At 42.3% G+C, this 27,974-nt stretch overlaps 1 protein-coding gene and 2 long non-coding RNA genes across 5 annotated transcripts in view; 2 read left to right on the forward strand and 1 right to left on the reverse strand.

Annotated features, from left to right (window-relative positions):
- The window catches only part of itpr3 (inositol 1,4,5-trisphosphate receptor, type 3), a 459,677-nt gene that overhangs the window by 296,700 nt on the left and 135,003 nt on the right, over positions 1 to 27,974 (reverse strand). The window contains exons 16-17 of the mRNA XM_049754123.2: positions 9,639 to 9,811; positions 9,451 to 9,570 (exon numbers count right to left, since the gene is read on the reverse strand). Of these exons, the coding sequence (XP_049610080.1) occupies positions 9,451 to 9,570; positions 9,639 to 9,811 (293 nt within the window). The remainder of the gene's footprint in view (positions 1 to 9,450; positions 9,571 to 9,638; positions 9,812 to 27,974) is intronic.
- Positions 10,532 to 13,305, forward strand: LOC125988721 (uncharacterized). The gene is made up of 3 exons (XR_007488477.2): positions 10,532 to 10,711; positions 10,792 to 10,954; positions 11,984 to 13,305. It is a non-coding gene; the product is annotated as an uncharacterized lncRNA (long non-coding RNA).
- LOC125988701 (uncharacterized) lies at positions 17,114 to 19,477 on the forward strand. 3 transcript variants are annotated; one of them, XR_011086417.1, is made up of 4 exons: positions 17,114 to 17,588; positions 17,693 to 17,750; positions 18,225 to 18,261; positions 18,357 to 19,477. It is a non-coding gene; the product is annotated as an uncharacterized lncRNA (long non-coding RNA). The 3 variants fall into 3 exon arrangements; XR_007488443.2 differs by having other exon boundaries at positions 17,115 to 17,750; positions 18,357 to 19,024; positions 19,170 to 19,477; XR_007488442.2 differs by having other exon boundaries at positions 17,118 to 17,750.

The raw sequence follows: 27,974 nt of genomic DNA on the forward strand, positions 1-27,974 counted from the left end.
ACTTGCCTGTCTTTGTCTGGGTTGTGTGCTTCATTGCATGACGCTGTGAATGTGTGTGTGTGCATGTGTGTGTGTGTGTGCGTGCATGTGTGCGTGTGCATGCATGTGTGTGTTCGTGTGCATGTGCGTGTGTGGCAGACTAAAAAAAAAAAAATCCGCTATACATCGAATATATCTGCAATATTTGTTTAAAAAAAATCCACGATAGAGTGAGTCCGCGATAGGTGAAGTGCGAAGTAGCGAGGGATTACTGTACTGTACAAAATACCCTTAAACTCACTCTCATCATATCATTCACAGTCTACGAAAAAAAATTGAAACAAGTTTTAACCGACTCTTGCAGCTGTTAGTTTAAGCATGTTGTCATATCGTATTGTTTTACTGTTGTTGGTTGTTTTTTTTATTTGATTTTGTATTTATATAACCTTCTTTTATGTATTTTTATTTTTTAGCACCCCGTCCCCGACCCCCCCCAAAGAGCCACTGTTGTTTGGGTCAGGCCGCACTTGTAAATAAGAACTTGCTCTTAATTTTTTTGACTGGTTAAATAAAGATTAAACAAATAAAATAAAATGAATAAATTTGTCATGTACCGTTAGCATACCGTACAATTATTCAGCCAGTTGTTGCCTCTGTTCTATTTCTATTTTAAATTGGCTTTCAAGATGACATGTCTGTTCTTGGTGTTGGATTTGATCAAATAAATTTCCCCAAAAAATGTGACTTATACTCTAGTGCGACTTAAATGTATGTCTTTTTTTTTCTTTATTATGCATTTTATGGCTGGTGTGACTTGTATACCTCAGTAGAAGACACAACTAAAGACACATTTCTATGCTCTTGTCTTTAAATAAACTACGCTGGCCGATCTGGCTGTGGTTTGTACTTTGTACACTAGGGGAAGGCCTAGCAACTGAAAGTTGCTGTCTGGATTCGACATCACCTAACCAGGATGAGATCTGAGGTGGACAACCTCCTCACAAGCACTGCCACGATGACTGAGGGTGTCTTCCTGCAGCTCTTCATTTGAGGATGGACACTTACATTACATTATTTTATAATGTGCCATATTGTGTGTTAAATGTCAAATGACCAGTTCAACCTCACGTTCTGCAGGAGCCTGATGAATTGAGTCAAAAGGCCTAAACACTCTTAAGAACAAATATGAAGTAGATCTGATTCATCCGTTAGACTGGGAGAAAAATATCAAAGAAAAAAATGCTTATTTTCTGATGAATAACTACCGTATTTTCCGGACTATAAATTGCTCCGCAGTACAAGTCGCACCAGCCATGAAATGCATAATAAAGAAGAAAAAGACAGGCCAAGTCACACCGGAGTACAAGTCGCATTTTTGGGGGAACTTTATTTGACAAAATCCAACACCAACAACAGACATGAACAGGCAACAGGCTAAACCATACGGTATGCTAACGTTACATAAACACAAACGAAGAACTGATAACGTGCCTGATGTAACATATTCAGATATTCAAATAACAATAACATAAATAACACATTTATCGAACCATCCGTGTCACTCCAAATCATTAAATCCATCGAAATCTTCCTTCCTCTGTGTCACTTAAAAAAAATGCCACTGCTAACTCTGAAATTACATGGGACGCTGACGTGGGACTCATCAGTTGTGGTTCCAGTTATTCCACAGGCCTATATAACTATATACAAACTATATATCAAATAACTATAACATAAATAACAATTTCATCAAACCATTCGTGTCACTCCAAATCATTAAAGCCATCAAAATTTTCATCATCTGTGTCACAACGCCGCTGCTGACTCCGGAAGTACATGCGCCGCTGAGGTCAGACTCATTGTAAGTTGCAGCTCCAATAATTTCACAGGCCTATTGAAATGTGGTTTAAAGTGAAAATAACATTGAAGTAATCAACTATACTATAGTAAGTAAGTAATGTGATAATGATCAAGTAATAATGTGTTAATTATTTCACATAAGTCGCTCCTGATTATAAGTCGCACCCCCGGCCAAACAATGAAAACAAAACTGTGACTTATATTCTGGAAAATACTGTAGTTTTGAAATCAGAAATTAGTAAAAACTGTTCAAATATTTTAAAAAGTTTAATTGTAATAAAAAGGGCAAGAATATCTCTATCTTTTAAAAAGTGAAGACAATTTGTTATTTTAGTAATGACACAGTCGATGCAAAATTTGTCTTCGCAGGCGACATAAAATGATGTGGCGGGTCGTATCTGGACCCCAGGCCTTGACTTTAATACTTATGCTCTCGGACAGTGGTTCTTAACCTTATTGGAGGTACCGAACCCCACCAGTTTCATACTATGTGCATTCACCGAAGCCCTCTTTAGTGAAAAAAATATTTTTTTTTCAAACTAAGACATCAATGTTTATCACTGATGCACAAAATGACCCATGCATGAACATCACCTTGTTCAAAGAACAAAACCAACACAATGCATGAACTCAAAACAAATTACATACGTACCTGCAAATCAGTGTGACTTTTGCTGTTGCCTTTGCGAGACCAGTTCAGATATGCGTCATCATGAATTTACAAAATAAATCAGGTGTTCGGACCTCCGTAGTGGAGGCTCTGCCGAACCCCTGAGACCGACTCACCGAAGCCCTAGGCTTCGATTGAACCCAGGTTAAGAACCACTGCTCTAGGACAAGGGTGTAAAAGTATGACCTCTGTATATGTGCTAAAATGTACCAAAATTGGACATTAAAAAATGCACAATTCTTTTCCAACTCCTGACATGAACTTTTTTGTATGTCTCCGGTTGCTACATGTGCCTGACAATTTTAGTAGGTCTAGGTCTAATGGACCGGATATGGCTTTTATTTTTTCACTTTTGGTGGCACTAACAAAGCCATTGTGTTTTCATTGTTTATGTCAACTTTAAATTATCAATTTTTTCACCAGGGCCGATGACTTTGCATAGTTTGGTGAGTTTCTGTTCATGTTTAGGGTGTCAAAAATGCGATCATTTATGGAGAAACAAGATAACACAAAATAATTCTGACGAAAACAATCTCAAATCAGTTATGGACAGGTTATGGACTGTTTTGAAAGCGTTCAGAAGGATTTTGTAGACTATACGGTATTTGATGGGAAGCCATTGCAGTTGGTGAAGAACGAGGGTGATGTGACAGGTGGAAGGGGTTTTGGTGATGATACGAGCAGCAGCGTTCTGAACCAGTTGGAGTTTGTGGGGGAGACCAAACAGAAGGGAGTTGCAATAGTCCAGACGGGAAGTGGCAAGTGAATGAACCAGGATTGCGGCGCTGTTGGGAGTGAGTGAGGGGCGGAGGCGGTTGATGTTTCGGAGGTGGAAGTAGGCTGACCGGATGGTGTTGATGTGTGACTGGAAAGATAAAGTGCTGTCAAGGACGACACCCAGACTCTTGACCTGGGGGGAAGGGGAGACGGGGGAGTTGTCGATGGTGAGGGTGAAACTGGGTTGCTTGGAGAGTATGGATTTGGACCCAATGTTGTCTCACTGTTGATTTTGAGGAAATTGGAGGTGAAGAAGGTTTTGATGTCCTGTAGACACGCACAGAGGGAGGAGGGTGTGACGGTGGAAGAGGGTTTGGAGGAAACACAGAGCTGGGTGTCTTCCGCACAGCAGTGAAAATTGATGTTATATTTACGGAATATGAGACCAAGTGGGAGGAGGTCCGTAGATGATGAACAGGATAGGGCCAAAGACAGAGCCCTGGAGAACACCGGAGGATAGGGGTGAGGGATCGGATGTGAATGATTTTAACTGAATGAACTGAGTACGGCCAGAGAGATATGAGTGGAACCAGTCTAGGGGTGTGTCAGATATGCCAATGGAGGCTAGTCGGTCGAGGAGGATGGAGTAGGAAATGGTGTCAAAAGCTGCGCTCAAGTCCAGGAGAATGAGGATGGATATTAAACCAAAGTCAGCTGCCATTAGTAGGTCATTTGTGATTTTGATGAGGGCTGTTTCTGTGCTGTGACGGGGGCAAAAACCGCACTGAAACTGTTCATAAAGGTTTTTGTTGAAAAGGTGGGCCTGAATCTGTGATGCTACAGCTTTTTCCAGTATTTTAGAGAGAAATGGCAGGTTGGAGATGGGGCGGAGATTATTGAAGACGTTGGGGTCTTAAACAGGTTTCTTCAGTAGAGGTGTAACAGCAGCAGTCTTGAGCGATGATGGGACAGAACCAGAGGTGAGAGAGGAGTGAATGATGGCTGTTCAGGGGTAATAGAGAGGGGAGGGAGGCTATAACCAGGGAGGATGGGAGGGGGTCTAGTTGGCAGGTAGATGGCTTGGAAGTTTTTGCACCAAACAAGAGCACACAGCACTGAGCAAGAGATGTAAAAGTTCAACGAACAAACTCTTCAGCAACACAATGAAAAAATATTTGACAGGATTGAAAAGAAAGGCGGAGAAGGACGCAGATAATGGGACAAACGTAAGTCTCTCGAAAGCCAAGGTGAGGAAATATGACGAAGCGTATGTAGCATTTGGCTTCGCTGTTATTACGGTGGGAGACAAGGAAAGACCGGTATGTTTAAAAATGTTGGCAGCGGACATTATGAAGACAAATAAATTAAGGCGGCACTTAAAGTCATTCCACCCCAATCACGCTGATAAGCTGCTTGAGTTTTTTCAGGAAAAAACGTGCCGAATATTGCCAACAATTGTCCCGCTTTGTGAGTGCTACTTCAGTAAACCAGCGAGCACTGTTAGCATCGTATAAAGTGGCATACCAAATTGCTCAGTGCAAAAATCAACACACCATAGCAGAGGAGCTGATAGTGCCTGCAGTATTAGACATGATCTCTGTCATGCTGGACGACGCAAGCGCTGCAAAATTTAAAAAAATTCCCTCTGTCCAATTACTCTGTTGCCAGACGTATAAATAACATTGCCAACGATCTCAAAGAACAGCTGGTAGAGAAACTCAAAGACAAACGTTTTGCCTTACAGTTTGATGAAGCAACTGACAGCAACAAAGTAGACTTGACTTTCTCATTTTGAAGAAAAATAAAATCAGCACGAATTGTTGTAATTTTTGTTTTGTTGGTAAAATTGTTTGTCATATTGTGTTCCTGAGTTAATGTTGCTGATGAATTTGATTTATTATTATTTATTGATTTTTTTTTTTATTTATTTTTTTAATATCCTATATCTCTCAGCTGGCCTGAGAACGCCTTGGGATCCCCCGGGAGGAGCTGGATGAAGTGGCTGGGGAGAGGGAAGTCTGGGAGTCCTTCCTGAAGCTGCTGCCCCCGCGACCCGACCCCGGATAAGCTGAAGAAGATGGATGGATGGATGGATGGATGGATGGATGGATGGATGGATGGATGGATGGATGGATGGATGGATGGATGGATGGATGGATGGATGGATGGATGGATGGATGGATGGAAGACGAAATATTAGAGAATTTAGTCGAATTTCAAATTTGCTAATTTGGAAATACAATTAAAAGTTGGAATGGGTTGAATCGGTTGAAAAATGTAGAAATTAGAGTAGAAAAACGAAATTTTGGAGAATTTGGTCGAATTTCAAATTTGAACATTTGGAATTACAATTGAAAGTTGGAATGGGTTGAATCAGTTGAAAAATGTAGAAATTAAGGTAGAAAAACAAAATTTTTGAGAATTTGGTCGAATTTCAAATTTGAAAATTTGGAATTACAATTGAAAGTTGGAATGGGTTGAATCGGTTGAAAAATGTAGAAATTAAGGTAGAAAAACGAAATATAGCGATGCAGGAGTTCAGACAGGTAGGTTGTTTAGGGCCTTGCATGTGGTGAAAAGGATCTTAAAATGTATGCGCTGTTTTATGGGAAGCCAGTGAAGTTGACAGAGGACAGGGGTGATGTGCTGCCTGCTGGGTGAGCGGGTGAGCAGTCGGGCAGCAGAGTTTTGAACATATTGCAATTTGTGAAGGACAGTTGAGGGGAGACCATACAGGATGCTATTGCAGTAGTCCAGTCTGGAGGTAATAAATGCATGAATTAATGTCTCTGCCACAGGGGTGGAAAGAAAGGGTCGAAGTTGTGCAATGTTTCGTAGATGAAAGAAGGATTTTTTAGCAACGTGGTTAATGTGTGGTTTGAAGGAGTGTGTGGGGTCCATATAAATTCCAAGGTTTCTGACTAGGAGGCAGGGAGTGACAGAGCGGCCGTCAATACAGAGTGTGAAGTTCTGGTAGGTGGGGAGGCTGGATTTAGGACCAAAGATGATGATCTCCATTTTGTTACTGTTTAGTTTGAGAAAGTTTTGAGTCATCCAGTCTTTGATGGCTGTGAGGCAGCAAGTGAAGGTGGAGAGGATGGATGGGAGATTGTTTTAGTGGTGATGTAGAGTTCTGTATCGTCGGTGTAACAGTGGAATTTGAGACCATGGGGGCAGATGATGTGCATAATAGGAAGCATGTACAGAATGAAGAGAATGGAGCCCAGAACTGATCCTTGAGGGACTCCGTGTACAACAGGGGTGGTGTGGGATTTGTGTTGGTTGATGGTGATGTAGTTACATTTGTCAGACAGGTAGGATTTGAGCCAGGAGAGGGCGGTGTTGGTGATGCTGATGGATTCCAGGCGGTTGAGAAGAATGGAGTTGTTTTCTGTGTCAAAGGCAGCACTGAGGCCAAGGAGGAGGAGGATGGTGAGAGAGCCAGAGTCAGTGGAAAGCAGGAGATCATTTGTGACTTTGAGTAGGGCCGTTTCAGTGCTGTGGTGTGTACGGAAACCAGATCGGAATGTTTCATACAGGTTATTTGAGAGGAGGTGGGTCTTGAGTTGAGTTGCGACGGCTCTTTCCAGTAGTTTTGACAGAAATGTGAGATTAGAGATGGGTCTGTAGTTGTTGGGGTCCTCAGGGTCAAGGCTGGGTTTTTTGAGGAGAGGAGTGATGGCTGCAAGCTTAAGAGGTGAGGGGACTATGCCAGAGGCGAGGGAGGAATTGCTTATGTCTATGATGAGTTGGGCAATAGGGGTGAGGCAGTCTTTGATGAGTTAAGATGGCATGGGGTCCAGGGTGGAGGTAGAGGATTTCATGGTGGAGAGTATTTTGGAGAGGTCAGCAAAAGTTATGGAGGAAAAAGTTGATAGCCGGGGGACAGATGATGAAAATAATGTGGGTTCAGGTTGTGGGGTCGTGAAGGGGGAGGACGCGAGCTGGTGGTAGATGTTTTCTATTTTAGAATTGAAAAATGACAAAAGCGTGTCACATTTCTCTGGGGTGAATGATGATGAAGTGTTGTCATGGGGTTTGAGGAATTTGTTTATGGTCGAAAACAGGGAACGTGGGTTTGAAGAACCAGAGCGGATGATGCCAGAGTAATAAGATGAGCGGGCTTTGTTAAGGGCTGATTTATAATGGTGCATGAGGTCTTTGTAAGCAAGGGCATGGACTGTGAGGCCGGTTTTCTTGCATAATTGTTCGAGCTGTCAGAGTTGTTTCTTAAGTTTATGGAGTTCCGGGTTGAACCAGGGTGCTGAGTGAGTAAAAGTGACTGTTTTGGTTTTCAGAGGAACCACTGTGTTGAGGGAGGGAGACAGAATGTTGTTGTAAGTGTTGACGAGGTTCGTGGGCGTTGGGTTTTCAGGGGGGGTGAGGCCGGAAAGTGTGTTTGATATGCAGGTGGAGAGCGGCTGGCTGGATTCTCGGGGACCAGTTCGGGATGGGGGAGCTGCGGCTCGGCCCCCTTGAGGACACTGCCAGGACAATCGAGGGCACCTCCGACATCCATTTTTTTCATTGATTTTCATATTATGTATTACTTGTGCACTCTCTGCATCCATTATAACCTGGTGATCCTGAAAGGGGGATCCTTCCATCTGTGGTCCCTTCTCAAGGTTTCTCATTTTCCCCTGGCAGGGTTTTTTTGAGTTTTTCCTTGCCCTTTTGGGAGCTTATGATCAGGGGATGCTTTGAGAATAATTGTCAATTTTGGCTATGTGAAGCCCTTTGAGACTGTTTGTGATTTAGGGCTATACAAATAAACTTGACTTGACTTGACTTGACTTGACTTGAGAGAGTGTCTGGGCAGATGGACTTGAGGTTGCGAAAGATGATTGTGCGGTTTTGTTTTGGTTCAGGCGTGGGGGTGTTAATATCAAATAAGATGGTTAAGTGGTCAGATATGGTGAGGTCGGAGCTAGAAATGTTGTGGATGTGGAGGTCAGTGAAGTAGACCAGGTCTAGGGTGTGTCCGTGCTTGTGGATAGGGAAGGTGATGTGTTGAGTGAAGCCCGGAGCAGTTAAGGAAATCCAGCAAGTCCATAGAATGTTTACAGTCTGGGGAATCGATGTGCAGGTTGAAATCACCAAGAAGCAGGAGAGATGATGAAACTGAGAAAAGTGCAATGATGAATTCTGAGAGGTCAGATAAGAAAGATGGGTTTGGTTTGTGGGGGCGTAAATAATAACAGTGATGAGGGGTTTTGGTCCTGGAAATTTAAAAGCCAGATGTTCGAATGATGGGGCAGAGGGGAGGGACAGTGCACGGGGTTTGAGGTTTTGATTGTAAATAGCAGCGATGCCACCCCCTCTGCCCTCAGTGCGTGGGCTGTCCAGATAAGAGTATCCTGTAGGGGTGGTTTGATTGAGTGAAAAATAGTCCAGGGGTTTTTGCCATGTTTCATTTAATCAAGTTCGATCAAGTTTGTTGTCTGTAATGAATTCGTTTAGGATGAGTCTTATGTGTTAAATAGTCTGTGTCTCCGCTATCTTGTGCCGAAGTCTTTTCCTCGTGTTCACTGAAGTGTCCATAGCTCTCGTAGCCTAGCCTAGCCTAGCCTAGCATTCGCCTCACTTCACCTCACAGTGAGAACCTTTTTATTGTTACTTTTTTCACAATCATTGTTTGTTTGCACTTTGCAAAGAACTCCCTCTTTTGAAGCACCTTTTGTTTGAACTTTTGCAGCCCCGTTGTTTTTCCCTTGGTTTGAGGTGTTTTGCTTTTTACTTTATTTAATAAATTGCTGCCTTGACGGCAATCCATCTCTGAGGCTGAGTCCTCCCTTTATCAGGTTGTGTCAGTGATTAGGATTTCTGCTGCACAAGTTGCCACATCACCCATTTAGTGTTGTATGCAATTGCCCCTCTTTTCTGGAACAGATCACAGTGAAGCAGTCCCAGATTTATACTGTAGATAATTAAGTTGAGTGATTCATATATCTAATTTTGTTAGGTTAGCATTTTGCTACCTTCACCCATAGTGATAAATATTTGCCACTCAGTGGCTTTAATTGCCAATCTAATTGTCTTGTTACAATGTTCTGGGCTTTCTAGTGTTAGCACATCCCACCAAAAAGGATACATGCTCTTGATAATCTTGATAATATGACAATAATCTGGCCTTTGCTAATTTGGAATGAACGGCAGGAAAAATAATCAAATCCAGTGTGATTATCAGTATGCATGCGCCATTACCCACATCCCACCACGCTCACTCTGTCTTAATGAGGATGTCCTGGTTTTTGGGTTCAAGCACACACTTGCAGATGAGTTCCTGAGTGACGGGGATGGCCACGTTGTTGGAGACACACAAGTCCGATAGGTAGTCCAAAAAACTGTAGACAGAATAAGTGCAATTACGCTCTCTGTCACACTAACTGCTGTGCTGCGATGGCATGCCTACCGGGGCTCACGATTCTTTCGGACTAGGTTAACAAAGGTCTCCACTTCGGTCTTGGTGATATGCTTCTCCAGCAGCTTGCGGTTGTTATGCAATAGTGCTGTGATTGTGTCCTCTGCCAGGATGTCATAGCCGATCTGACCCTGCATCAGGCCAAACTGCTTGGCGATGTACTCCTGGAAAAAAAATACAACAACTTTATTTACATAGTGCTTCACAACAGATGCAGCTGTAACAAAACAACAGAAATAGATCAAATATCATCCATCCATTCATTATCTGTACCACTCGTCCCCACGGGGGTCGCGGGTGTGCTGGAGGCTGCCCCAGCAGTCATTTGGCAGTAGGCGGAAAATACCCTGAACTGGTTGCCAGCCAATCGCAGGGCACACAGACGAACAACCATTCACACTCGCACTCACATCTAGGGACAATTTGGAGTGCTCAATACGCCTACCAGGTGGGAGGAAACCGGAGTGCCCAACCGCCCGGTGTTGCAATCATGTACGCATGTTTTTTTACCTGTCTCATTTTACCACTGATGCTAATGTTAAGTTTTGTTGTAATTTTTTTTTGTATGTTAAAATGACTTAAGCAATGTTTTATTGCTTTTATTTATATAATGTACATACGTATATAATGTATGTAATAATGCATTATAACTCACTGTATGAAATCATTTGACCACATTTTGAAACTATTAACTCTGTTAAAACTTTCCACCTTTCCTTGACTCGTGAAAAATTTCCATATTCCCTTCAGTTGTTGAAACTTTCCAATGTTGTGCAAACATTCTTTCTGAGCTCGTTATCTAAAGATGCTCCACTAGTGTCTGTTTACACAACTTTGTAAAACAAAGAGATAAGACCCTCTGCACTGATTAACCAGTTTTCAGAGGTGACCCCTGAAACCTGTTCACCCTATCAACCACCCATGTGGGGGAGCGGTTGAAGATCATGGTGAAGACCTGTACAAGCCGATCAGCACAGGCTCTGAGTACTTTCTCAGGAACTCCGTCCGGTCCAGTCACCTTGCTGGGATTGACTTTGCTGAGCTCCTGTTTTATGTCCTGCACAGTGAGTCTGTGGGAAATGGGGGGTGAGGTTAGCGTTGATTTAGAGCTGGGTGACCCACTACAGCGTATCTTTAACATCAGTCTAGAAAAGGGTGTGGTGCCTCAGCTGTGGAAGGCACCATGCATCATCCCTATCCCAAAGGAACCGTGACCTGCTGAGCTAAATGACTTCAGACCAGTCGTGCTGACTTCACACGTGATGAAGACTCTGGAGCGATTGCTGCTTCATCACCTAAGGCCTCAGGTTTGCCATGCTCTTGACCCGCTACATTGTTTTTTTCAAACTTCATCAGTTTTACATAATAAAGTACAGATTGTAGTCATTGATACAGATACAACATTGCACGTGAAACAAATTAAGAAAGGAGCAAAAAGTAAATAAAAATACAGGAATTCCCCCCTACCACCCGACCCGAGGATTTAAAATAAGAAAAAGAAGGGCATCAAATAGGGATCCCTGTCAGCCATAGACATCTATTAGACGTCTGGTCTATGTATAGACCTAATTTAGATGTCTAAAATTGGTCTCGGTGTAAACCTAAAATAGATGTCTAAATTAAAAACATAAAATATGATCATATTTCGAAATTTTAAAGTCTGAACCAGCTGTAAGTTGTATAAATAATGTACATAAGTTGTTTGGATTTGTGTTTAACAAGCATATTGATCTGTAAATGTGAAATGGTTATTCTTATTTTTTAAATGCAGAGGACAAATTTCACCACACCCAGATGTGTGTGTGATGATGATCATTGGGACTTTAACTTTAACTGGGACTTTAACTTTCTGTAACCTGACATAGACATCTATTTTAGGTTATTTTATAGACCTAAAATAGACATCTAAATTAGACGACAAATTTAAATCCATTAAATAGGAAATATTAAACCCTAAACCAGCTGTAGGTTGTATAAATAATGAACAGAGGTTGCATTGCTTTGTTTTAAACGACCATTGATCCGGGTGCAGCGTAGTTATTTCTGTAACCTGATCGCCGTCTATATTATGTCTACACACAGACCTAATTTAGACGTCTAGTTTAGGTCTACGCATAGACCTAAAATAGACAATATTAAATCATCAAATATGAAATATAAAACCCAAAACTATTCTGTAAGTTGTATTCATAATGTACAGGAGTCGTGTTGCTTTATTTTAAACAACCATTGATCCGTGTGACGTGTGGTTATTTCTGTGACCTGATTTTAGGTCTATGGAATAACCTAAAATAGATGACAAAATTAAATCCATCAAATATGATCATATATAACAGGTTGGTGGATGATGCGGTCAACATGGGACTGCACTACATCCTGAATCACCTGGACACCCCAGGAACATACGCCAGGATCGTGTTTGTGGACTTCAGCTCGGCGTTCAACACCATCGCTCCTGACATCCTCCAACAGAAGCTCATCCAGCTCGGGATGCGTGCCTCCACCTGTCTGACACCCGGATCACCAATATTGGCGCCCCTCAGGGGTGCGTCTTCTCCCCACTGCTCTTCTCTCTCTACACCAACGATTTCTCCTCAGGTGACTCTCCTGTGAAGCTCCTGAAGTATGCAAACGACACCACTCTCATCGGACTGATCCGGGACGGTGACGAGACTGCGTACAGACAAGAGGTGGCGCGGCTGGTCCACTGGCGCAGCCAAAACCACCTGGAGCTGAACCCGCTCAAGACCGTGGAGATGACAGTGGACTTCAGGCGAGACCCTTCACCACTTTGACCCCTCGCTATCCGCAGTAAGACTATTCTCTCCACAGACACCTTCAAATTCCTGGGAACCACAATCTCTCGGGACCGGCCACATAGACTCTGTCCGGAAGAGGGCCCAGCAGAGGCTGTACTTCCTGAGACAGCTCAAGAAGTTCAACCTGCTGCGGGAGCTGCTGAAGACCTTCTACACTGCCATCTTCCAGTATGTCCTCTGCACCTCCATCACTGTGTGGTTTGGATCGGCCTCCAAACAAGACAAGCACAGACTGCAACGGATATTCAGGACTGCAGAAATGATAATTGGAATCAACCTCCCATCTATCCAAGACTTGTACCTGTCCAGGACCAGGAAACGTGCAAGTAATATCTCTACAGACCCTTCTCACCCAGGCTGCAGTCTGTTTGAACTACTCCCCTCCGGACGGCGTTATAGAGCTCTGTACGCCAAAACCAGCAGACACAGAGACAGCTTCTTCCCCCAGGCTGTTGCTCTGATGAACTCACACCACTCTTAGAGTCTCAGAGTCATCGCTGTGCAATAACATCCTGCTCGCCACATCTTTTTTGAATTGTCTACACTGTTTGTACTATGTGTCCTCTCTGCATCCATTGCAGCCTGGTCATTCTGGAAGAGGGACCCTCCCATCTGTGGTCTCTTCTCAAGGTTTCTCATTTCCCCTAGCTGGAGTTTTGAGTTGTTCCTTGACCTCCTTGGAGTTTAACATCAGGGGATGTTTGAGAATATTTGTCATTTTTTCACATGTCCTGAGTGTTGTTAGTCACCTAAATGTTGAACAGAGGCTGTGATGTACCGAAGTCAAATTCTGTTTGGCACGTTCAAACATGGCGAATAAAAACTCTTGAATCTTGAATTAAACCCAAAACAAGTTGTGTTGCTTTGTTTTAAACAACCATTGATCCGTGTAAAGCAAGGGTGTCAAACTCATTTTTGTTGCGGGCCGCATCGTAGTCATAGTTTCCCTCGGAGGGCCATTATGATTTTTATTGTCTTCTATATACAGTATAGGCTGCAAAACAAACTGAAGAGTAATTGGTTTTGAAATCCAAGAGTAATAAAAATTGTTCAAATATTTTAAAAAGACAAATGGTAATAAAAATTGCCAGCAATCTCTATTTTTTTTTAAAGTGAAGACATTGTTTCTCTTTGGTAATGACACAAAGGTGATGGAAAACATGTCTTTACGGGCCACATAAAATGATGTAGCGGGCCGTATCTGGCCCCCGGGGCCTTGAGTTTGACACCTATGGTAAAGTGTCATTGGGGCTATGGAATAACCTAAAATATACGACAAAATTAAATCCATCAAATATGATCATATATAACAGGTCGGCGGATGATGCGGTCAACATGGGACCTAAAATAGATGACAATATTAAATCATCAAATATAAAATATTAAACCCAAAACCATTCTGTAAGTTGTATAAATAATGTACAGAAGTTGTGATGCTTTGTTTTAAACAATCATTGATCCGTGTGGTTATTTCTGTAAACAGATATTAGGGCTATGGAATAACCTAAAATAGATGACAAATTTAAATCCATACATCCATACATCCATTTTCTATACTGCTTGTCCCCACGGGGGTCGCGGGCGTGCTGGAGCCTATCCCAGCAGTCATCGGGCAGTAGGCGGGGGACACCTTGAACTGGTTGCCAGCCAATCGCAGGGCACACATAGACAAACAAAAATTAAATCCATCAAATACGATATATTAAACCCTAAACCAGCTGTAAATTGTATAAATAATCTACAGAAGTTGTAATGATTTGTTTTAAACAACCATTGATCCGTGTGAAGTGTGGTTATTTCTGTAAACTGAGGCCAAAATTAAATCATCCATCCATCCATCCATCGATCCATTTTCTATACCGCTTGTCCCCACCATCAAATATGAAATATGAAATATTAAACCTTAAACCGGCTATAAGTTGTATAAATAATGTACATATTTTGTATTGCTTTGTTTTAAACAACTAATGATCCCTGTGAAGTGTGGTTATTTCTGTAACCTGATATAGAAGTCTATATTAGGTCATTCCATAGATGCCAAAATTAAATCCATCAAATATGAAATATTGACCCCTAAACCAACTGTAATTGGATAGGATTGTAATGTTGTATTGCTTCGTTCGAAACGCTAGGGGCAGACACATGCATACATTGTGCGCCACCGTATAAAAAACAAGAAGAAGTGTGCAGCGCAAGTAAAGTGGCCTATGGGTTTGAGCCTGTTGCTTCTAAAGACAAAATAAAAAAAAGACACAAAGGAAGTCTGGTATCAGGTGAGCCTTCGAGGTTTTTCAGTAAGAGCTGATTTTTGTGTCCTGCAAAGTTTGTCCATTTCATTATCAATCGATTTCAAGCTTGGACAAATTGTAGCTTGCCTGCTAGTCCTTCGTTTTTGCTATGTGACTAGTTGCTTTTGTGAAGAGAAGAGCTGACACAAACATTAATGGTCGCTAAACGTTGATGGTAGCTTAAGTGAATTTGCTTCAAATTCCGAAAAGTTTGTGTATGTAGTGTATGTAGAGGTTTTCTTGAGTAAAAAAAATCTCAAGTGAATAAAATATTTTTGAAAGCTTATAACTACATATAAGGCATATAACTGCCTACATTTAAAAAAGAAATGTTATTTTTGACAAGAGGTTAAGCCGTATGCATTTACAATTCATATGTGAATTCAAACCCAATGTAAATAATGGCATTGCTTTTGCAGATGTCAGCAGCTCGCTTTCAAAAATCGCCATGGCTATTATAAAACAAAAACAAGATCAAACAGTAAGTATAGATCACAAATTTGATATTTTCTGATGGCATGGCAAAGATGTTGAAGGAATGGGGTCGAAATACAAAAGGTCCTGCCAAGCTACAAAAACAGATATGCTCAAACCGCATTGAATAAAGTACATAAGCAGACAAGTATATTCACATATTAAATCAATAAAAGAAACATTTTAAGCATATAATTATACCTACACACCAAATCAATAAAGAAGACATAACTAGACATTTTTGATAAGTGGTATTGAGAAAGGTTTTTATAACTTTATGATCTGATATATATTTCTGAGCACTTTGAAATAACAAATGTTTTTTGATATATTGCCTGAATAGCTTAATGACCCTTAAGGAACTGTTTAATGCATGCCTGATGATTTTCTAAATCACGGACACTGCCAAAGTCGTCTAAAAATGTTCAGTACTTGATTGTATCTAATATTTTGACTAATGCTAGACGCCAGTTTTCGATTACTACTGAACGTTCTGGACAGAGGGAAATATTTTGCCTAACAAAGAAAATATATGGTTGAAAGCATGATTAAACTAAGAATATGATGACGTAAGCAAGTACATAGAGTATCAAAAGAACAAACAAACAAAAACATGGTAAGTGGTGAGTACAAACTGCATAGTCAGGGAACATCAATAAATTGATGATGTCACAGCCAAAAACTCACATAATTCCGTACAAAATAATAAAATTGAAAGAATGATGAATGGATCAGGTGCGACAGTGTATGTGCAAGAACGGAGGAGAATGTTTACAGGAAGGTCATTTGGAGATAAAACTAGCAGAGGTGCCAGAGGGAGAACGCCAGGAGGAAAACAGCCAAGGTGATCGCCAAGGCCGAAAGATGGGATGGAAAACAACAGCCCCCACACACATTGAATCGCCCATAATCAGCACCCAACCCCACGGAACCAGCTCTCACTGAACCAGCACCCACTCCCATGGAATCAAACTCCGCTGCGAACTTGCCCCACCCCAAAGACTCATCACCCATCAAACTCGGCCCACAATGTGCAACTGAATATAAGCTGACCAAAGAACCTTGAACGTTGCCTTTTCTGAATGGAGACTTTTCACTCTTGAAAGGCCCAGCGCTGTATTGTATTTTCCTGAAAACAGCTTTCTGAACAAGAATTGTGATTGAACTAAACCAACCTGTGTAAGTCTAATTTCTCCTTCAGTGTCTTAGCATTTTCCTAAATCTGAAGAAATCAAACAAGCACGCAGTGAGTAAATTGGATAACAGGTGATTGGCAATGGCTTTTGCCGTGAGGCGCAGATAGCGCACTCCCTAAATTGAGGACAAAATCCAACAACGTAATTTCCCTTTTTACCCATGTTGTGATTTGTGACTCCAGATTTAGCTCAAGGAGTGGCACGTGAAAAGGTAGGTTTTTATCTTCTGATGTCATTAAAATGTGCACCTAACTTTGTTTTGTGCTCAACAGGGCTTGGAATTCTAAGGCAGTGTTTCCCAACCTTTTTTCATTCATGGCACACCTTTTCATTGGAAAAAATCTTGCGGCACACCACCAACAAAAATCTGTTAAGCTCCTATATTAAAATCAGTTATATTACAACAAAACACGTAGAGTCCTATTCCTCTATATATATATATATATATATATATATATATATATATATATATATATATATATATATATATATATGGACAGTCGAATAATTTAATAGAAATAAATACTAAATATTATTTAAATTGTATTCCTTTTTTTAAATAAAAGTGACAGTTTTTTAAAAAGGTTTTAGACGGTGTAAGAAATAAACTATTTAAAGTGATTGTGATTAAAATAAAAGCATCAACGTGATTTTGTTTACTGTTTTAGACTAGGTCTATAAATATTGCAACAATATGAACAAAGTCACTTTTAAAGACGCTCTGCTGTTCTGACAGCAGCTGAGTGGCTATCACAGTCGAGGAGTCTCGACTTGACTGCTTATTTTACGTATGTGAAAAATAACCAATCCAGGTTCTCCGGTTGAACTGCATTCTCTGATTTCCATCGGACCACAAACGCACCACAACCGTCATAGTGTCTGTCACTGTTAGCAAAAGCACAAAGCAACACACACATAAACTGAATATGTGCCGATGCAATACAATCATATCGACACAATATGAAATCTCAAGATTCTCCGATTCTCCACACATGCACGATTAGCAAGTGGCTGACCAGGCCTTGCGCGAACTGACCAGTGGTTTGGCGATCCTGTTTACAATGCGCTTCGTAATTAATATTGGACAGTCCCACGGCACAGCTGAACGTCTCTCACGGCACACCAGTGTGCCGCGGCACAGTGGTTGGGAAACACTGCTCTAAGGCAAATCACTTCGAAAGTTAAAATGGTGTTGTGTCATGTGATTAATAGCGGTTAATGGGTGAATTATCAAATCAGACCTCTTTTTCCCTTTCCCTCTTTTTCAGACTCCAAGCCTGGATGAAAGAGGAGGATCTGTATTAAAAACTGACCGGACTCCACAAGGTACATATTGATTTTTGACTTATTCTTGATCGTAGAAGTAATCACAACTGTCTTGCGTTATCTTTGGAAATTGATCTGTTATTGGTGGTTTGAATATACTTATGTATGCTTAGCTACTGACGAGCATATGCAAAAAGCGTAATTGCAATCTTCAATATGGAACTTGCATTCATGACATGTCATTGCCTTGACTTTCACTCTCCGGAAACCGGGGCGGATGTCAATGTGCAAAATAAAACCCAGGTTTACCCAGTATATTTTCATCATTTGGATAACAACTTGTAGAACAAGCAATTTTATCAATACTATTTTAAAATAACGTGATTGGATATGTACAACAGCCAAATTAAATTGCACCACATTCAAAGGCACAGACAGAATGCCATTTTTTTTTTTTTTAAACAGGGCAAAGTTTATCATTGGAGAATGGTTCATTTGAATCTTGCAGCTAACATTTACTTCATTCTTCAACAGCTAGGAAGCGAGTGTGAAACGCCCATGACAGGGAAAAGTAAGCATTTTTTTGTAGGCATTAGTCATTCAAAAAGGGGTCATAGCTGCAGTAATTTAAGTGAGCATTTTATTTCTATTTCTCTTTATTCTCAGAGTTTCTGAAGGTCATCATGGAGCCCCTTCTGGCAATTGGGGCTGAGGAGCCTCAACTCTCGTTCAGAATGTGACGCAGAGAGTGGACGGTGTCCATGACTGATCTGGAGACCTTTGACACGATGTCCAAGATAATAAATGACAAACAGGGTGCAAGACTGAATGACAGAATGATTAAGCTAGAAATTGGTTAATCAAAATTTTGGATGTCCTCGCCCTCACTTTTGATTGCTTACAAATGGAACCTGTAGGGTTCTGTTTAGTTTAATTAATGTACTGTCAAAGTTACTAACTTTTCAGTTATTTTTTGCTTGATTTACAAGAAAAAAAATCCTCAATTCAATTTTGTCTACTCTTAATTCCATTCTTCTGAGACACTGTTCATAATTCCTTGTATACAGATTGCAAAGCAGTCTTGTGTTAGGAGGCCGCTGATTTGAAGACCTGCATGTTTCCAAGACCATGGACAGATGATTAGTTTGACATCTGTACTGTAGATTCAAAAAAGACAACAGTGAAGGCTGACGATGTGGTGGCTGCGCTCAATGTTGATTTTTTTTTTCTGTTGTTGTCTAGACTCTATACAAATGACAATGACAACGTTCAATATGCGTGCTCGTGTGTGACTCATGCAGAGGGCCCTCAGGAAGACTGCTCTGATAGCGCTGGTAAATAGAATAAAAAAAAAACCTGTCTGTTTGTTCCTGTGCGATTGCTTCATGTTCGAAATGTGCGATTGACATGAGATGCATCACGGAAAAACTATTTTACAGGTAGTCGTTTTTTTCCCCCATATTCACATTTCTTATCCAGAATAATCCCAAGGTCTACAATGGGTGGTGCCCGATGTCTATCGAGTTCATCTTTGTAGAAGCTGTTGGCGACACGCACAGAGGGCACAGATGATGAAACAAGGACCGCAATGGCTTTAAAATTAAAACAGGCTCTGAGTAGCAAAGGGGGCTATCAAAACCCCAAAAGAGAGTGATGTTTATATTGTTTCCCCCTTGTGTTAAGCCGAGCTGGTTGTTTTGTTTATTTGATATGTCCTACATAAAATATGTATATATTTACATTGTAACTTAGTAGTTTTGTTCTATTAAATAGCCCCCATTTTTTAATATTGTATGTATATTTTTACATTTTTAAACATTGCACATTTATATTTGTGATGGTTGGATAATGTTTGAAAAAATGTTTTTATTTAGGTTCAATTATCGTTTTGGTTAATTTTGACATCAAATGGTGTATTTATATCTACAGCTAACATAAGTATGACTGTTACTGAAACCTATTTTTATGTTAAAAAATGTAAATTTTTACACGCTGGACCATCACTAATCAAATGCATTTTCACAACATCCTGGAACTACACAAAGGTAAGTATCAGGTTAAATGTATTGAAGAGAACCTCAATGTTGAATAGACGTCTAGATGTTCAAATGATCACTAGCTATTAGCGCGATTAGCGCTAATAGGTATTAAAGTTAAGTTAAAGGGCTAGAGACACCGGTATATGTATAAATCGGTTTTAGTTAGCTTATGGGCTTATAAATATAAATTGACGTTCGAAACAACGAAAAGGAAGCTGTTGCTCTGAAAAATATCATTTTAATTTGCCGCACAGACGAGTTTGACTGCACCGAGCCGCCAGCCGGAAGTGACGTCTCATGACGTCTCAAGTTGTACGCGTTTAGCTTCAGTGAATGTAAACAAAAAGAGAAGAGGGGCCAGCGCGGAGACGTCGGGCCAGGTTTGCGGCCAACCCAGCTCGCCTAGCCGTGCCTTCCATTATCCTGGCGTACATTCGTTCGCGGGACGACAAGATGGGTTGAGTTCGCCTGATAGGATCCACGAACCGGACAGTGCGTGCCTGCTGTGTGCTCGTGTTCACAGTGGCCTGGTTGACTGTCATCTTTCCGGACTCTGCTGTGCATCGGGAGCGGCTAGCGTGCTATCACTCTTATTGTTTAACTTCTTGTTTTATTTTTCCTGTGTTGTTTATTTGAATGTGCGTTGTGAACGCTGTCTTGTCACCCTGGGATAGTGAGAAACGTAATTTCGATCTCTTTGTGTGTCTTGACATGCGGAGGAATTGACAATAAAGGAGACTTTGACTTTGAAAAGTATGTCGAAGCGTGACGGGAGGGGCACAATTCAGAAAACGTGCTCAGCTCGTCGAAAAAATGCGATTTAAGAAATAAAATTAAAAATGCGCCTAAAACCTAAACCAAACGCTGCAGATGTTCATTTCTCCATGCGCAGTGGTCAACTCGGCACTCGACTCTTTTTACTATGCCAACCCAACCAGAGTGACGGGAGGAGCACAATTCAGAAAACGTGCTCAGCTCGTCGAGAAAATGCGATTTAAGCAATGAAATTAAAAATGCTTATAAAACCTAAACCAAACGTTGCAGGTGGTCATGTCTTCATGTGCCGAGATCAACTCGGCACTCTAAAGCCCCCAAGAGCACTTTTTACTATGCCAACCTAACCAGAGTGACGGGAGGGGCACAATTCAGAAAATGTGCTCAGCTCAGCCCAAGTGAACTGCTAGAGTCATCATATTCTGCGTCAAAAGAGGTTTCTGAATCGGATAAAATGATAAAATTATGCTAATATTGCTGCTAGAAACGGAGCTGTCGCTATCATCTGCCATGTTGTTTGGGTTTGTTGACATCCGGCTGTACAACTTGTGACGTCACAGTAATGGCGCCGCCAGTTTGGCTTCGTGCGGGACCCGATCGATAAACTGGCATTTCATTTCAGCTTTATTCTTAGTAATCGGTGTCCATTTTTAATTTCCAATGCAGCAAATGTGTTCACTTTATACATTCTATCAAATTCCGTTCTAATTGAAAAAAAAAAAGGGATGTCCCTAGCACTTTAAAGTCCCAATGATCGTCACACACACATCTGGGTGTGGTGAAATTTGTCCTCTGCATTTAACCCATCCCCGTGTGATTTTGATCCATCCCCTGGGGGAGAGGGGGGCAGTGAGCAGCAGCGGTGCTGCGCTCGGGAATCATTTGGTGATCTAAACCCCCAATGCCAACCCTTGCTGCTGAGTGCCAACCAGGGAGGCAATGGGTTCCATTTTTATAGTCTTTAGTATGACTCGGCCAGGGTTTGAACCCACAACCTTCCAGTCTCAGGGCGGACACTCTACCACTAGGCCACTGAGCTGGTATTAACGATCTTTCGACCGTCTACTCAATAAGCGTCTTAAAAACTTTCACTAATAGACGTCTATCCTGTAGACGTCTAAAAAACCTTCACATATAGACGTCTGATAGACATCTGATAGACGCTATAGACGTCTACGGCACAGACATCTTTTATTTCACTTTTAGACCTTTTTAGACGTGTTTTAGCCAAGACGTCTGGGTAGCATATAGACGTCTAATAGACGTCTTTTAGACGTCAAAATGCTTGCAGGGATATGATCTTCACAGATGTATACAACCAATATTCTAAACCTCTAAAGAAAACATTTTCACATAATCCACAAATGGGTTCCAGGTCACAGAAAATTTTTGTTGAGACGGTAACACAACTTTTCTAATGGAAGAAAGCACCTCTTTTGGCCATTGTGTAAATGGAGGGGCCTTGCCAGATTTCCACTGATAAAATGAGCCTCTGAGCAAGTAAAGTAACAAATGCAATAGCATCTTCCTGATGTCTATTACACTTGTAGTGTGGTGGTGTTGCACCAAAAGTAGTAGTACGGAAGTTCAAGTTTAAGCCTTATGCTTATTAAGTCAAATGCATGATAGTACCTGAAATATATTACCCCAGTAATTATCTAAGGCAATACAAGACCACAACATATGCCCTTCAGTGGCTGGAGCATGACTCCATCTGGGACATTAAGGATCTATCCCTGGAAAAATCTTTGCTAATAGTGAAGCCGGTGGAGCACCTTGAATTGTATCAAGCCATGACGTATACATAGAGAGGATGTGTGTATGCGTGTCAGACAGGATAAATCGTCTATTATCTTATTTCATCCGATATGACAGATTTAACATCTTTCTCCCAAGCATTTCTAGTTTTTTTCCCCAAGTCATAGGTTTCAAGTTTTGGATTAATTTGTAGAGAGCTGAAATACGTCTCTTCCCAAGTGGATCTGTGTCTCTAATTACATCCAATGGACTTTTGAGCGGTAAATAAGGAAAAGAAGGAAATAGTCTTTTCGAAAAAGTACATATTTGTAGATATCTAAATAAGCTGGAAGCTGGTATGTCACACTCTCTAGTTAAAAGTTCGAATGATTTAAATGTACAATTTAAGAAAAGTTCATTAAAGAACTTCAAATCCTGCATTGGAATGCCTTATTAGTCACAGATGGTACAAAGAAAGGGTTAGATGATATAGGAAAATGCTTGCCCACCTGCCGGAGAGGGAAATGCTAAATGCAAACCATATTTTAAGAGATTGGGCACAATTGGGTTGGTTATTGGTTGCTTTTTGTCATGGGGCACCAGGGAAGTTAACCATAATATCGGGTTGGTGAACAGCTCCATTTGTGCCCAAATTTCACCCTTGTTGTACTCATAAAAATGTTTCCAGTGGAGCACTTCAACAATATTTGATGCCCAATAATTAAAGAGGAAATTAGGCAGTCCAAGTCCACCAGCCTCTAGAAAAGTCTTTTTCATTTGAGGGTTTGAGTTTTTCCATATAAATGAAGATATTGAAGTGTCTAATTTTTTGACAATTGACTTTGTGAGAAAAATGGAAATACGTAAAGGAATTTCAGCAAAATAGCCATTTCGATAATATTGATTCTGCCTGTCAAAGAGATTGTTATTTGGAGATTGGTATTGGTGTATGAGATTTCTTCTAACAATATATCAAAATTACAAGCACATAATCCATGCATCCCCTTCATGAGTCATCACCTTACCGTGGTGGAGGGGTTTGCGTGTCCTAGGAGCCATGTTGTCTGGGGTTTCATGCCCCTGGTAGGGTCACCCATGGCAAAAGTGTCCTAGGTGAGGGCCAGACAACGCATAGCTCAAAAAGCCCCTTATGATTAAAAAGATATATGGACACAGATTTCCCTCACCCGGATGCGGGTCACCGGGGCCCCCTCTGGAGCCAGGCCTGGAGGTGGGGCTTGAAGGCGAGCGCCTTCGCCCATGGGGCCCGGCCGGGCACAGCTTGAAAAGGAAATGTGGGTCCCCCTTTCCATGGGCTCACCACCTGCGGGAGGGGCCAAAGGGGTTGAATGCATTGTGACAAATGCAGGGACCTTTGCGGTCCGATCCCCGGCTGCAGAAGCTGGCTCTTGGGACATGAAACGTCACCTCTCTGGCTGGAAAGGAGCCCGAGCTGGTGAGCGAGGCAGAAAAGTTGCGACTAGTCATAGTCGGACTTGCCTCCACACACAGTTTGGGTTCCGGTACAAGCCCTCTCGAGAGGGGCTGGACTCTCTTCCACTCTGGAGTTGCCAACGGTGAGAGGCGTCGAGCAGGTGTGGGTATACTTATTGCCCCCCAGCGGGGCGCCGGCACATTGGGGTTCACCCCGGTGAACGAGAGAGTAGCCTCCCTCCGCCTTCGGGTGGGGGGATGGGTTCTGACTGTTGTTTGTGTCTATGCACCAAACGGCAGCTCAGAGTACCCACCCTTTTTGGATGCCCTGGAAGAAGTGCTGGAGAGTTCTCCTTCTGGGAACTCCATTGTTCTACTGGGTGACTTTAATGCTCACGTGGGCAGGTAATGCTGACAGGTACCGGATGGCCAAGCGGAACGTGGCTTTGGCGGTTGCTGAGGCAAAAACCCGGGCGTGGGAGGAGTTTGGCGAAGCCATGGAGAATGACTTCCGGACGAATTCGAGTAAATTCTAGTCCACCATACGGCGTCTCAAGAGGGGGAAGCAGTGCACCGTCAACACTGTTTACAGAGGAGATGGCGTGCTGCTGACCTCGACTCAGGACGTCATGAGTCGGTGGGGAGAATACTTCGAAGACCTCCTCAATTCCACCTACACGCCTTCCATTGAGGAAGCAGGGCCTGGAGACTCTGAGGCGGATTCTCCAATCTCTGGGGTCGAAGTCACTGAGGTAGTTAAAAAACTCCTCGGTGGCAAGGCCCCGGGGGTGGATGAGATCCGCCCGGAGTTCTTAAAGGCTCTGGATGTTGTGGGGCTGTCATGGCTGACACGCCTCTACAACATTGCATGGACATTGTGGACGGTGCCTCTGGATTGGCAGACTGGGGTGGTGGTTCCTCTCTTTAAGAAGAGGGACCGGAGGGTGTGTTCCAATTACAGGGGACTCACACTCCTCAGCCTCCCTGGTAAGGTCTATTCAGGGGTGCTGGAGAGGAGGGTCCTTTGGGAGGTCGAACCTCGGATTCAGGAGGAGCAGTGTGGCTTTCGTCCTGGCCGTGGAACAGTTGACCAGCTCTACACCCTCGGCAGGCTACTCGAGGGGGTATGGGAGTTCGCTCAACCAGTCCACATGTGTTTTGTGGAGAAGGCGTTCGACCGTGTCCGATGGGAAGTTCTGCGGAGGGTGCTTCAGGAGTACGGGGTGCCAAGTCAACTGATAAAGGCGGTTCGGTCCCTGATGCCTGAATTTGGTCCACACTTTTGGCAGTCAGTCGGATTCGTTCCCATTGAGGGTTGGACTCCGCCAAGGCTGCCCTTTGTCATGGATTCTGGTCATAATTTTTGTGGACAAAATTTCTAGGCGCAGCCGAGGCATTGAGGGTGTCCGGTTTGGGGACCTCAGCATCACGTCCCTGCTTTTTGCAGACAACATGGCGCTGTTGGCGTCTTCAAGCCGTGATCTCCAGCTCTCACTGGAGCGGTTCGCAGCAGAGTGTGACGCATTCAGGATGAGAGTCAGCACCTCCAAATCCGAGTCCATGGTCCTCGGTCGTTAAAGGGTGGGATGCCCTCTCCGGATCGGGGATGAGATCCTGCCTCAAGTGGAGGAGTTCAAGTATCTTGGGGTCTAGTTCACAAGTGAGGGCAGGATGGAGCGCGAGATCGACAGGCGGATCGATGGAGCGTCGGCAGTAATGCAGACTCTGTACCGGTCCGTCGTGGTAAAGAGAGCTGAGCCAAAAGGCAAAGCTCTCGATTTACCGGTCAATCTACGCTCCTACCCTCACCTATGGTCACGAGCTATGGGTCGTGACTGAAAGAACGAGATCCCGGATATAAGTTTCCTCCGCAGGGTGTCCGAGCTCTCCCTTAGAGATAAGGCGAGAAGCGCGGTCATCCGGGAGAGACTCGGAATAGAGCCGCTGCTCCTCCACGATGAGAGGAGCCAGATGAGGTGGCTCGGGCATCTCATCAGGATGCCTCCTGGACGCCTCCCTGGAGAGGTGTTCCGGGCATGTCCCACCGGTAGGAGACCCCGTGGATGACCCTGGACAGGCTGGAGAGACTGTGTCTCTCGGCTGGCCTGGGAACACCTTGAGATCCCTGGGATGAGTTGGATGAAGTGGCTGAGGAAAGGGAAGTCTGGGAGTCCCTCCTAAAGCTGCTGCCCCCGCAACCCGACCCTGGATAAGCGGAAGAAAATGGATGATTGGATGGATAATCCATGCATTGTGCGGGTGACCATACCCAAGTATTTAAATGAATCTTTTTTCACCTTAAAGGGATAAACAGAGAATTCTAAACAATGTTGTTCATTGGGAACAGCTCTTTGGATAATTTAATTTGTATCCTGATAAATTGCCAAATTCATTAAGTACTTCGAGCAGCCGAGGTACGGACACAGACAGATTGGAAATATACAGCAATAAATCGTCTGCATAGAGGGAAACATTGTGAGTGATTCCCCCTCGAGAAATTCCAGCAATCATGTTATCCCCTCTGAGCGCTATTGCCAATGATTCAATTGCGAAGTCGAAAAGATATTAAGACAGACTACAGCCCTGTCTACATCCTCTGTACAGTTTGAATAATGTCACATTGAATTATTCATCCGCACTGCAGCTACAGGAGAGTGGATAGTGTCTTGATCAATTTCGAAAACCAAGGACCAAATTAAAATCTCTTTAGAATGGCAAAAAGGTATTGCCATTCAACACGGTCAAAAGCTTTTTCGCTGTCTAAGGAAATTACAGGTTCTGTATCTGACATTTTTCTGCCTTTTGGTGTGCACAAAATAATAAGCAACCAATGCATGTTATAATATGGTTGTCTGCCTGGTAAAAAAAAAAAATCAGTTTGGTCACTATTAATAACATCTGCCAAAATGATATCAATTCTGGGAGCCAATATTTGTGTGAGCATTTCATAATCACAGTTTAGAATATGTACTTGTATAAGCCCTGTACTTTTGTGCTATATTCTGACTGTCTGTTGTATGCACACTTGCTCCATTTTTGCTCCTCTTATTTATTATGTTATTTGTTTATTTATTATTTATTCATCACTCTTGTTTATTCATTGTTTGTGCCTTCTTGTTTGTACTTTTTGTGTTGTTTACTTGTATGTATATTGTGTAGTATGTCTTGTCACCGTGGGATAGTGGGAAATGTAATTTCGATCTCTTTGTATGTCTTGGCATGTGAATAAATTGACAATAAAGCAGACTTTGACCTTGACTTTTTGACTTTTTATTGGTCTGTAAGAACTGCACCGTAAGGGATCCCTACCCTTTTCAGTGTTGCTTGCTAAACAACAGGAAAATAGATAAATAAACTTTCTTCTGACAAATACATTGTAACTAAGGGTGGGAGGAAGAATTTATATTGCAATAAATTGTTGTCCTCTCTGTCTCAATAAATAATCAATACACCGACGGCAAATATTGATTTATTTTGTAATACAACGCATATTAGGGATTTAACCCATTGTCACCATCAGTACTTGATCTCTCCTGTCCTGTTTGTGGGGGCACTAATCCCGTAAATGAGGGCAAAGTAGGCGTAAACAGCAGCCGGTGAAGTCAGTTAACGAAGATGCACGAATGGCGCAAAATACAAGCAACAACGAAAAACAAATCAAAGGCCCACCCGCAAGTATCTACTCGAAAGTGTGGACCCACTTTGGGTTTTACGAGACATATGACAGGAGAACACTGGATAAAGAATATGCAATATACAAGAACTGTTTTGCTAAGCTCAATTTTCATGGGAGGAGAACACTGGATAAAGAATATGCAAGAGCTGTTTTTCTAAGGTAAAATATCACGGCAACACAAATACGTACTATGTAATCATGATTAAACATTATGTTTCACATCATGGTAGTAGAAGGAAGCCATGAACCAACAAGTCATCAATCAACACACCTATTTCAGCTGTGGTGCAAGTTTTTTTTTAAAACGCTCTGCACTTGGTTGCCCAGTGTTGGATTTTGTCCACAATTTAGGGAGCGCGTTATCTGCGCCTCACGGCAAAAGCCATTGCCAATCACCTGTTATCCAATTTACTCACTGCGTGCTCGTTTGATTTCTTCAGATTTAGGAAAATGCTAAGACACTGAAGCACAAATTAGACTTACACTTGTTGGTTGAGTTCAATCACAATTCTTGTTCAGAAAGCTCTGTTTTCAGGAAAGTACAATACAGCGCTGGGCCCTTCAAGAGCAGAAAGTCTCCATTCAGAAAAGGCAATGTTCAAGGTTCTTTGGTCAGCTTATATT

The sequence above is a fragment of the Syngnathus scovelli genome, chromosome 2, assembly GCF_024217435.2.
Source record: "Syngnathus scovelli strain Florida chromosome 2, RoL_Ssco_1.2, whole genome shotgun sequence".
Classification (NCBI taxonomy): Eukaryota; Metazoa; Chordata; class Actinopteri; order Syngnathiformes; family Syngnathidae; genus Syngnathus; species Syngnathus scovelli.